This window comes from Orycteropus afer, unplaced genomic scaffold (assembly GCF_000298275.1).
Source record: "Orycteropus afer afer isolate SDZICR_OR568_19922 unplaced genomic scaffold, OryAfe1.0 scaffold00153, whole genome shotgun sequence".
NCBI classification, from domain to species: Eukaryota; Metazoa; Chordata; class Mammalia; order Tubulidentata; family Orycteropodidae; genus Orycteropus; species Orycteropus afer.
In genome coordinates this window covers 5,591,750-5,603,997 of record NW_006921740.1, presented here as the reverse complement: position 1 = coordinate 5,603,997, position 12,248 = coordinate 5,591,750, and the positions used below count along the sequence as shown (strand labels likewise).

At 38.7% G+C, this 12,248-nt stretch overlaps 1 protein-coding gene across 1 annotated transcript in view; it reads right to left on the bottom strand.

Moving 5' to 3' along the window:
- THEGL (theg spermatid protein like) overlaps positions 1 to 12,248 on the bottom strand; it is a 124,995-nt gene that overhangs the window by 89,342 nt on the left and 23,405 nt on the right. Inside the window, exon 2 of the mRNA XM_007946234.1 lies at positions 8,820 to 8,850. Within this exon, the coding sequence (XP_007944425.1) occupies positions 8,820 to 8,850 (31 nt within the window). The remainder of the gene's footprint in view (positions 1 to 8,819; positions 8,851 to 12,248) is intronic.

The following is a 12,248-nucleotide window of genomic DNA, read 5'->3' as shown; positions in this document are numbered from 1 at the left end:
TATCGAACCCAGGAGAGAGGTGGTGGGTGCTCTGGGAGGAACGGTTGGAGAAAGGACTGGAGGGAGGCAACATGTCTGGCCTGGCAGTAATAGGCCTTGGGTTACTGCTGGTAACCCTGTCTTCCCTTTGTGGAATTAGAGGAGGTTGGAACATGTGGCCTCCTTGTCATTTTTGCAATATGACATCAACTATGGGAACAATTTCGGGTCTAAATTTGCGGGACAATCTAAATCATTTTTCTTTCACGCAGACTGTTCTACACTTAACTATTCTTGCTTATTAAAGTGACTGGAAGAAATGTTAAAGTAAAATAGCTGAGCAGAAGATTTCAAAGGCCAGCTTCAGAGGACGATGTTTTATAATGAAATGTTGGAAGACCTGGAGTTGAAAATCAAAGGAGGAGGACACACTTGGCATTTCTCAAGCTGAAAAGAACTGAAGAAAAAATCCAAGCTTCCAATTGCAATACTGAAGGATTCTATGGGCAAAATATTGAACAATACAAGAAGTGTCAAAAGAAGACGGAAGAATACACAGTCATGTATCAAAAAGAAATGGTTGCCATTATACCATTTCAGGAGGTAGCATATGATCAAGAACCAATGTATTGGAGAGTTCTGGTAAGATGGTGGAATAGGCAGACAAACTACACAGACCCTCTTCAACAAAGAAAAGAGAAACCAATTAACACAGATACAAAAGATAATCCTAGAGCCTAAGCTTTGAAAGGAGGGATACAGAGGTGGACTAGCAGAAGAACCTGCACAAAAACACAGAAAAAGGAGACATAAGGAGCTGTGGACTGTCGGCAATCCTGATGACACAGACAGCTTGGATATTTCCAAGTGGTGTTAGAACCTAAGAATTAACCTAAAAATCAGCCCTGCTAGCCAGGGGCTGCATGGAGGACTGTACTGGTGGCTGGTGAATAAAAGTGGAAACAGTGAAGAGGGAGATGGGCTGAGCTGTGGACTTTTGGCTGCCCAGAGAACCCAGCCATTTTGAATGTTTACAAGCAGTTTGACCATTCTGGATATTTAAAGCAACAGTGTTCTCTCAGATTCCAGGGACCTAAGAATGGGCTCTACTTGCCAGGAACCATAAGGACATACTGGATACTGAGAACTGAAAAGGTGTGATGTTCCCCTTGTTACTCTTATAACCCACACCCTCTTGTTGAATGGAGGGCAGCCATCCCTCACTCACATCCACCTTCTGGGCCAGCAGGAATTCCATCCCAGTCTGTGTACTTTGATGGAGCCTAGATACCTGGCCCCTTCCTCCCCAGATTCTTTTTTTTTTTTTTTCCCTTAGTTTGTTTTTGCCTGTTTTAAATTTTTTTTCTTTTTTCATCCTTTTTATTATTACTCTTTCTTCTTCCCTTCCCAGGTTCTAATTTTCAGCTTTTTCTATCTTCCCTTTTCCTGGTTCCTATTTTTTTCTTTCTTGTGGTTCTCTGCACTCCTTGTTTTTCTTTTTTGCAGTCCCCCCCTTTTTTGTTGTTGTTGTTGTTCATTATTCTCCTACTCTACCTCTTTTCTCTTATTCCTCCTTTCCAAATATTATGGGTTTTCCCCACCTTTTCTATTTGTATTTCTTTTGGCTTTTTAAAATATTTCTTTAAATACTTTCATTTATCACCTCATCTTTCTTTTTTTTTTTTTTTTTCTTTTCTCTCTTTTTGGTGATTGTTCCTGTGTGTTTAAGTGGTGTGTGTTTTTTGCCCTCTTGCTTTTACTTTTTTGATGATTTTTCAATTGTTGTTTTTGTCTAAGTGGGAGACAGTAACTGTCCCCATATGACCCAACCACACCCACATCTCCTGCAGCTCCACTTACTGAGTGAGAGCCACCATTCCTTCTGTACCAAGTGGTCAACGATATACTACCACCAATAAAACACTAATTCACCCTTAACTGCTCTTCACAAATAGTTAATACAGATCTGTGCAGCCACTCTCATTCTCTATCACACCCACCAGGAGACAAGTGGTGAGTGCATAAGTATTGCCAACTAGTGAATAGAGGAGCACAGTACTCTGCTTACTCAGATACATCCAAACAAATATAAAGAAAACAAAACTCTTGGGTGAATCACTCCAACATACAATCACTAATTAAATACAAATACAACAAAGTCATGATGTATCAGAGACAAAAGACCATCACAGTCCACACAAAGAAGCAAAATAAAGCAGTAAAAACAAAAGACACAGATACAGAATGTGGTGGTTAAGTTTGTGTGTCAACTTGGCTGGGTCTGGTTGAATAGCTGGGCAGCTGGTAGTAGTTAGTCCCCATGATGAGACTGGCAATCAACTCCATGGTGGGACCTACCACAAGCAATTGAGTAGCTGCTTTAGGGATGTGGTATGCTTCCTGTATATAAGAAACAGTTTTGGGAATGGTCTCTAGCTTATGGCATGCTTGAACCCTGCATGTAGCCATGTCATTGTTCAGCAGCCTGCCATGCTCTGCCAACCTTGGGACTTACAATGGACTTAAGTTAACAGACTGCCATGTGGTTTGGTAACATTGGGACTGTGCCTTTTTACTTGTCAACATTGGGCTTGTCAGTCTCAGCAGCTAGCAGCTGTCTGAGTAAAGAAAAGCCTCTAGCTCCAGTGGTCCAGGAGCAGGAAGCAGAGCTGAAGCCCAAGGTTGAGGGGCTTTCACCCACCCTCTAGAGTGTGGCACTTTGAACTCAGACTTAAAGCCTCCAAATTGTAAGAATAACAATTGTTTGTTAAAGCCATCCCATTTTTGGTATATATTCCTGTCAGAGTGGCACTAGGTAATCAAAATGCAGACCCAGAACACATCCCTAAGAATAAGCATTGGTATGCCCTGGTAAGGAATTTAAAAGAATTATATTTAGGTACCTTCAATGGATTGAGAAACAGATCAAGGAAAACACTGGCAAAATTAAGGAAAACACAGACAAAATCCTAGAACAATTTCTAAAGACAATACAAGAACAAAATAAGAAAATAAATGCAAAATTAGAAATGATACAAAATCTACAGATAGAAATCCAGAAGATTAACACTAAATTTTCAGAAATAGATACCACATTGAAAGGCCAAAGGAGTAGAATTAGATCAATGGAAGATAGAATTAGTGAGATTGAAGACAAATATCACAGTATTTTTTTTGGCAAGGGATCAATCAGGAAAAAACATCAAAACAAAATGAAGAAAGTCTAAGGTCCATGTGAGATGCCATCAAAAGGAATAACCTACGTGTAACTGGAATTCAGGAGCTCTGGTGGCATAGTGCCTAAGGCATTTGATGGCTAACCAGAAGCCTGAAGGTTCAAACCCACCAGCCACTCCTCAGAAGAAAGGTTGGGCAATCTACTTCCATAGGAGGGGTCACTGTGAGTCAGATCCGACTTCATGGCAGTGTGTTGCATTGTAACAAAAATTCCAGAACAGGAAGAGAAAAAGAAAACCAATGAGAAAATTGTCTGAGATTTGTTGGAAGAGAACTTCCCTGATATGATGAAAGATGAGAATATAGCTATTCAGGAAGTCCAATGAACCCCAAACAGGATAGACCCCAAAAGAAAATTGCATAGACATATCATCGTCAAACTCACCAAAACAAAAGACAAAGAAAGAATCATGACAGCAGCATGGAAAAAATGAAAAGTTACCTACAAGGAGCAAAACCAGTAAGACTAAGCTCGGATTTCTCAGCAGAAACCATGCAGGTGAGAAGATAATGGGATGCTATATATAAAAACCTGAAAGAGAAAAATTTCCAACAAAGAATTATAAACAAAACAAAACAAAACACACTGCCGTCAAGTCAGATCCGACTCACAGAGACCCCTCCTTGGGTTTCTGAGGCAGTATCACTATGGAAGTAGATTGCCCAACCTTCCTTCCAAGGAGTGGCTGGTGGATTTGAACCACCAGCCTTCTGGTTAGCAGTCAAGTGCCTTAGGCACTACGTCATGAAGAATTATATACCCAGCAAACTGTCCCTCAAATATGATGGTGAAATTAGGAGATTTCCAGAGAAGCAGAAATTAAGGGCATTTGTTAAAACCAGACCAACCTTACAAGAGATACTAATGGGAGTCCTTTGAACAGAAAACCAATAATAGCAAACAATCACCGACCATTAATACACATGATGACATAACCCAGAAATCAACCCATTTATGGAAGTATCCAAAGTATAACAAGCTTACAAGATTGTAAACAGGGAACCACGGACATCAATTAGCAAATAAGGATAACTACAAACCAAAAAGAGGGGAAAAAATTGTGTAGTTACAGAACTCCTAAATAGTGAGGAAGTCAAGAGGGTTGCAAAATAATTTACCTCAGGTAGATACACTCCTTGGAGAGAACAATCATGGGAGAAGGAAGGGCTGCTTATGCACAGGGAGACATCTCAGGGGGCAGGAGTGCATGGAGGGATGGACACTGGGAAGAGGTAACTATGGGGAAGAAGTAGGAGGGGAGCTGTTGCATTGTGGTGAACTGTGGTCAATGTCATGAGACAAAGTGTATGTCAACTGCTGTATGGAAAGTGAATCTGCTCTTTAAATCTTCACCCAAATCACAATTAAAAAAAAGGGGGGGGTTGAAAAATAGACTGGACTGTTCTAAACTCAGGGAGAAAATTATAAATCACAGTGTAACCTAAAACTAAAATGATAAACCTTCACATCAGAAGAAAAAAGAATACTAGCATAAATATTCAGCAAATACTAAAACAATAGCAATGAAGGAAGTGATAACATGATTCATAAAGAAATGAGCTCGGCACAGAAAATTATATGGAACAAAGAAACCAAGAACACCACGAAAAACACATAACAAAATGACAGCAACAAATTCATACTTGTTGATAATTACACTTAACATCAATGGATTAAAAGCACCACTCAAGAGACAAAGAGCTGCAGGCTGGATAAGAAAATATGCTGTCTACAAGAGATACACCTTAGAGAGAAAGACAAAAATAGACTAAAAATCAAAGGTTGGAAAAAGATGTATCAAGCAAATAGCAATCATTAAAGAGCAGGAGTAGCAATATTAATTTCTGATAAAAGAACCAATGGTATTGAAAGAAGTCCAAGCTACACTGAAGGAACTGGAGAAAAACAAGGCTTCAGGAATTGATGGAACACCAAGTGAGATATTTCAACAAATGGATGCAGCTCTGGAGATGCTTACTCATTTATGCCAAGAAACTTAGAAGAAAGCTACATGGCTAACCTACTGCAAGAGATCCATATTTGTGACCATTTCAAAGAAAGGTGATCCCAATGGAATGCCATGCAGCACTAAAGAATAACGTAGACTCTGCAAAACACCGCACAACACTGATGACCTTGGAGGACATTATGCTGAGTGAAATAAGTCAATCACAGGAGGAAAAATAAAGTATTGGTTCACTGTTCTGGAGGGTCAAGGAAAGATTTATATATGGAGGGAAACTTTTTTTGTTGGTTGCCAAGGGTGGGAGGGGAGGGAAGGGAACCCTGCCAAAAAAAAAAAAAAAAAAAAAAAGCACTGACCCACATCACTTCAGTTTTGTGTATTTCACTCTATATAAATTATATTTCGATAAAATGCATTAAAAAAAAAAGAAGAAGAAAGGTGTTCTGGTTACCTAGTGCTGCTCTGACAGAAATACACCACAAATGGGATGGCCTTAACACCTGGAGTCCATTCTCTTACAGTTTGGAGGCTTTAAGTCCAAGTTCAAAGTGCCAGGCTCTAGGGGCTGGATTAAAGCCCCTCAACCTCAGGGTCCAGCTCTGCCTCCTCCTCCCAGCCCACTGGAGCTAGAGGCATTTCTTCACTCAGACAGCTGCTGAGGCTGAGAAGCCCAAGGTTGACAAATAAAAAGGCAAAGTCCCAATGTTACCAAACCACACGGCAGGCCATTCACTTAAGTCCATTGTAAGTCCCAAGGTCGGCAGAGCATGGCAGGCTGCTGAACAGAGACACGACTACATGCAGGGTCCAAGCGTGCCATAAGCTCAAGACTATCCCCAAGGCTTCTCCTTATATACAGGAAGCAGATCACATCCCAAAGGTGGCTACTCAGCTGCTTGTGGTAGATCCCACTATGGAGTTGATTGCCGGTCTCATCATGGGAAATAACTACCACCAGCTGCCCAGCCAATCAACCAGGCCCAGACAAGTTGACACACAAACATAACTACCACAAAAGGTGATCCAACACAATGAGAAAATCATTGAACAATGTGATTAATATCACACACAAGTAAAATTCTGCTTAATTCAAAAATGGTTGCAGCAATACATCAGCAGGGAACTGCCAAAAATTCAAGCTGGATTCATAAGAGGATGTAGAACAAAGGATATCATTGTTGATGTCAGATAGATCTTGGCTGAAAGCAAAGAATACCAGAAAGATGTTAGCTGTGTTTTATTAACTGTGAAAAGGCATTTGATGATGTGAATCATAACCAATTATGGATAACACTGAGAATGGCAATTCCAGAACATTTAATTGTATTCATGAGGAACCTGTACATAGACCAAGAGGCAGCTATTTGAACAGAACAAGGTGATACTGAATGGTTTAAAATCAAAAAAGGTGTGCATCAGGGTTTTATCCTTTCAGCATACTTATTCAATGTGTTGTTGTTGTTGTTATTTGCCATCGAGTCGGCCCTGACTCCTAGTGACCCCTCCTATGCTAAGCAAATAATCTGAGAAGCTAGACTATATGAAGAAGAACACAACATCAGGATTGGAGGAAAACTCATGAACATCCTGCAATATGCAAGTGACACAACTTTGCTGACTGAAAATGAAGAAGACTTGAAGTACTTACTGATGAAAGTCAAAGACTACAGCCTTCAGCATGGATTACATCTCAACATAAAGAAAACAAAAATCTTAACAATTAGACCAATAAGCAACATCATAATAAATGGGCAAGATTGAAGTCATTAAGGATTTCATTTTATGTAAATCCACAATCAATGCCCATGAAAACAGCAGTCAAGAAATCAAATGATGTATTGCATTGGACAAATCTGCTGCAAAAAAAACCTCTTTAAAGTGCTTAAGAGCAAAGATGCCAACTTTGAAGACCAAGGTGCACCTAACCCAAGCCATGGAACTTTCAATAGCTTCATATGCATCTGAGCTGGACAATGAGTCAGGAAGACCAAAGAAGAAACGACAAATTTGAATTGTGGTATTCATGTCAAATATTGAATGTATCATGCACTACTAGAATATATAACAAATCTGTCTTGCTGGAATGCTCCTTAGAAGTGAGAATGGCTAGTATTCATCTTTCATACTTTGGTCATCTTGTCAGAAGGGACAGGTTCCTAGAGAAGGATATCATACTAGGTAAAGTAGAGGGTCAGCGAAAAAGAGGAAGACCTTCAACGAGATGGGCCGACACAATGGTTGTGACAATGGGCTGAAACATGGCAACGATTCTGAGAATGGCACAGATTTGGGCAGTGTTTCGTTCTGTTGTACACAGGGCTGCTATGAGTCAAAACTGACTCGATGGCACCTAACAACAATTCTTGCTTATAACCAGAAAATGTTTCTTCATAACTAATTAGACATGCACGGCATATTTGTATAATGGTGAAGAATTTTTTAAAGAATGGGGATAGGAATAAGTAATGAGATAGCATACTTTCCTCACAGAATCAAACCCAAATAATTAATCAATCAAAGCCAAGTAGTAGTAAAAAACTAAAACAAATCTAAATACAAAATACCAATACTTTCTCCACAATCTTTTTTAAGTATAAAAATGTACTGGGTACGAACAAGTTTCACTGCCTAGTCACAGAAGTGTTTGCTTACCCAGAACACATTATTTCTTTGAAGTAATCCCACTCAGTCACCATATAATCTTGGAAAAATTATATAATTTCTGAATTTCATTTTGTCTCAGTAAAATCTAGTTGACTATATCTGCTCTGTCAACTTTTGAGTATTCTGGTGTGAAAATGCTATTTTCTTTTAAGTGAAAAGCATTACACAAAAACAAGGTAGTAGTAGTTAACTGAATGAAAGGAGAAGAAAAACAACTAGAGAGTGTGGTGAAAATACAATACTAAATAAGTCTAAATAATATAATAAATGTCAATAACAATATATATGAATGGTTTTAAACCACCTAATAAAAGAATGCATAAAAGAAGAATACTTATTTCTCATCTATATGAACCATGGATACAAACCCATAGTATTCCTCCCTAATCATTACATTCTCTTTCATCTCCTGACTTCATTTTCCCTAAACTATGGGTAAACATCTATTTTTTCAAGGGGCATTTATTTTACATGTGTGTGTGTGTGTGATTTACACACACACACACACACACTTTTTCTTTTTTTCCATCAAAGGTATTTTCTTGAAATTTCAAATATTTTGCTACAATTAGATTAGATACAAGGAGACTGGGATATACTGACCAGAAGCTTCATAAAATCTATGACTTGAGACTGCCAATTTAGAATCCTTAGCCCTTAAATGTTCAGACCTACCATGTAACAAACTACTTGTAGCGAACCAGTCAAAAACTGAGTGAACGTAAGGAGAGCGCTCCTACATCTCAATCTTCTTCCCTACCTCACTTATATTCACTTTATCTCCTTTTTTTCCCTTTTCCCACAGGACCTGTGATTGGAAAGGGGCCTTATGACAAAGGGAAACTATAGTAATCTCCTCAAAAATCCCAAGATAGACTTTCATTTCAAGTGCCCCAGATTAAGTCTGCCCCAACCAGCTAGGCTGGTCTACTGTTCAGGTCTACGAGAATAGCACTAGAGTTATAGTCTTACCATTTCCTTACAAATTTACCACAAACAGGATCTGCAAAAAGAAAAAATAAAAGCAAAAATTAGATCATTAAATATTAAAATTAAAAAAAAAAGCCTCCCAAATAAATAAAGAAAGAAAAAACTAAACCAAACCCATTGCTATCGAGTTTATTCCAACTCATGGCAAACTCATGTGTTAGAAAGCAGAACTGCTCCAAAGGGTGTTCTTGGCTTTAATCTTTAAGGAAGCAGTTCACAAGGCCTTTCTTCCCTGGAGCCACTGGGTAGTTTCAAACCTCCAACCATTTGCTTAGTAGCCAATCACAAACCACTTGCACCACGCAGAACCAGAGAAAGGAACTGGGGAAAAGTAACTAATCAAGGAACAGGTCAAAATAAATACAATACACCATGTACCAAAGACAGTCTATAAGTATATCCCACCTGAAGTTAGAGACTATCTCAAAGAATAGATCAGAGGCACTGAACACTAATGACTAAAGACCAGATGAGTTTGGGATGACATCAAGGATATCATACAGGAAGAAAGCAAAAGGTCATTAAAAAGACAGGAAAAGAAAGAAAGAAAAAATCAAAATGGATGTTGAAGAGACTCTGAAACTTGCTCTTGAATGCAGAGCAGCTAAAGTTAATAGGAGCTCTGATAGCATAGTGCCTAAGGCACTTGACTGCTCACCAGAAGGCTGGCGGTTCAAACCCACCAGCCACTCCTCAGAAGGAAGGTTGGGCAATCCTACTTCCGTAGTGATACTGCCTCGGAAACCCAAGGGGAATCACTATGAGTTGGGGCCGACTCAACGGCAAACAACAACAACAAAGTTAATGGGAGAAATGATGAAGTAAAAATGCTGAACAGAAGAGTTCAAAGGGTGGCTCAAGAAGACAAAGTAAAGTGTTATAATGAAGTGTGCAAAGACCTGGAGTAGGAAAAGAAAAAGACATTGGTTATAAATGCACATTTCTCAAGCTAAAAGAACTGAAGAAAAAACTCAAGTCTCAAGTTGCAATTCTATAGACAAAACATTGAAAGAAGCAGAAAGCATGAAAAGAAGATGGAAGGAACATACTGAATCACTGTACCAAAAAGAATTGGTGAACATTCAACACTTAGAAGGAGGCATATGATCAAGGGCCTATGGTACCAAAGGATGAAGTTTAAGCTGCACTGAAGGCCTTGGCCAAAAACAAGGCTCCAGGAATTGACAGAATACCTATTGAGATGTTTCAACAAACAAATGCAATGATCAAAGCACTCACACTCATCTATGCCAACAAATTTGGAAGACAGCTACCTGGCCAACCAACTGGAAGAGATCCATATTTGTGCCCATTCCAAAGAAAGGTGATCCAACAGAATGTGGAAGTTATCAAACAACATCATTAACATCGTACGCAAGTAAAATTTTGCTGAAAGATATTTCGAAAACAGTTGCAGCAGTATATTGACAGGGAACTTCCAGAAATTCAAGCTGGATTCAGAAGAGGATGCAGAACAAGGTATATCATTGCTTTCTCATCTGGTCTTCAGATGGATCTTGGCTGAAAAAGAAGAATACCAGAAAGATATTTACCTGTGTTTTCTTCTATGTGAAGGCATTCAACTCTGTGGATCATAACAAATTACAGATAACATTGAGAAGAACGGTAATTCCAGAACACTTAATTGTGCTCATGAGGAATCTGTACATATATAAGGAGGCTGTCATTCAAACAGAACAGAGGATACTGCATGGTTTAAAATCAGGAAGGGAGTGTGTCAGGACTGTATCCTTTTACCACACTTATTCAATCTGTATGCTGAATGAATAATCCAAGAAACTGGACTATATGAAGAAGAACCTGGTGTCAGGATTGGAGGAAGACTCATTACCAACCTGTGATACGCAGATGACACAACCTTGCTTGCTGAAAGTGAAGAAGACTTGAAGCACTTACTGATAAACATCAAAGACTATAGTTTTCAGTATGGATTACCTCAACATAAAATGAAAATCCTCACAACTGGAGCAATTATCAACATCACAATAAATGGACAAAAGATTGAAAATGTGAGGGATTTCATTTTACTTGGACCAACAATCAACATCTATGGAAGCAGCAGCCAAGAAATCAGATGTTGCACTGGGCAAATCTACTGCAAAAGACCTCTTTAAAGTTTTAAAGAGCAAAGATGTCACTTTGAAGACTAAGGTGTGCCTAATCCAAGCCATGATATTTGTAATCACATCATATGCACGTGAAAGCCAAACAATGAATAAGGAAAAGTTGATGCCTTTGAATTATGGTGTTGGCAAAGAATATTAAATATACCATGGAGTGCCAGAAGTACAAACAAATCTGCCCTGGAAGGATAGCCAGAATGCTCCTTACGATCAAGGATGGTGAAACCTTTTCTCACATACTTTGGACATGTTATTAGGAGGGGCCAGTCCTGGAGAATTTCATACTTGGTAAAGCAGAGGGTCAGCAAAAAAGAGGAAGACTCTCAATGAGATGGATGGACACAGTGACTGCAACAATAGGCTCAAATATACCAACAATTGTGTGGATGGCGCAGGTCCAGGCAGTGTTTCATTCTGTTGTACACAGAGTTGCTGTGAGTCAGGACAGATTCAACGGTACCTAACAACAACAATAATGTATATGTGTATTCATTCCCTTGATGGTACAAATGGTTAATACTCTTGGCTACTAACCAAAAGATGGAAGTTTGAGTCTACCCAGAAGCACCCTGGAGAAGGCTTAATGATCTATTTCCAAAATATTAGCTTTTGAAAACCTATGTAGCACAGGTCTGTTTTGCACACATGGAGTCATCATGAGTCAGAATTGAGATGATGGCAATGAGTGTATATATGTGCATATATATACACACACTCACACACATAAAATAACCTTATATATAGTAGGTACTCAATAAATAGCAGTTAGAATTATTAATTACAATTTCAGTATATTAATAGATTTAATAGAGCACTTTAGGAAACATAGAAATCAACTATTATTTGGGTTCCTACTATATGCAAGCATGGTGCTGGGTGTTAAGAATACAAAAATGAGTAAGATATTATCTTTCTAAAGAAGTTTACAGCCTAGTAGGAGACAGGATAGAAGCCTATGAAAAAAGTAGGTGGAATTTTTAGATTCAGATATTTCCTATGGGTCTACTTGTTAAGACTAAACTAACTCAGATACAAGGAAAACAGCAGAGAAGTCTAGGGAAATGTCTCTTGTGTCCAGTCTTATACCTATATAAGTTGCATTTGCTCTATGGACTTGGCATTTATTAGCAAGTTTGGTCTTCAGTTTTTTTGTTTTGTTTTGTTTTGTTTTTATTGTGATTTGGGTGAAGATTTACAGAGCAAATTCACTTTCCATACAGCAGTTCACATATACTTTGTCTCATGTCATTGACCACAGTTTACCACA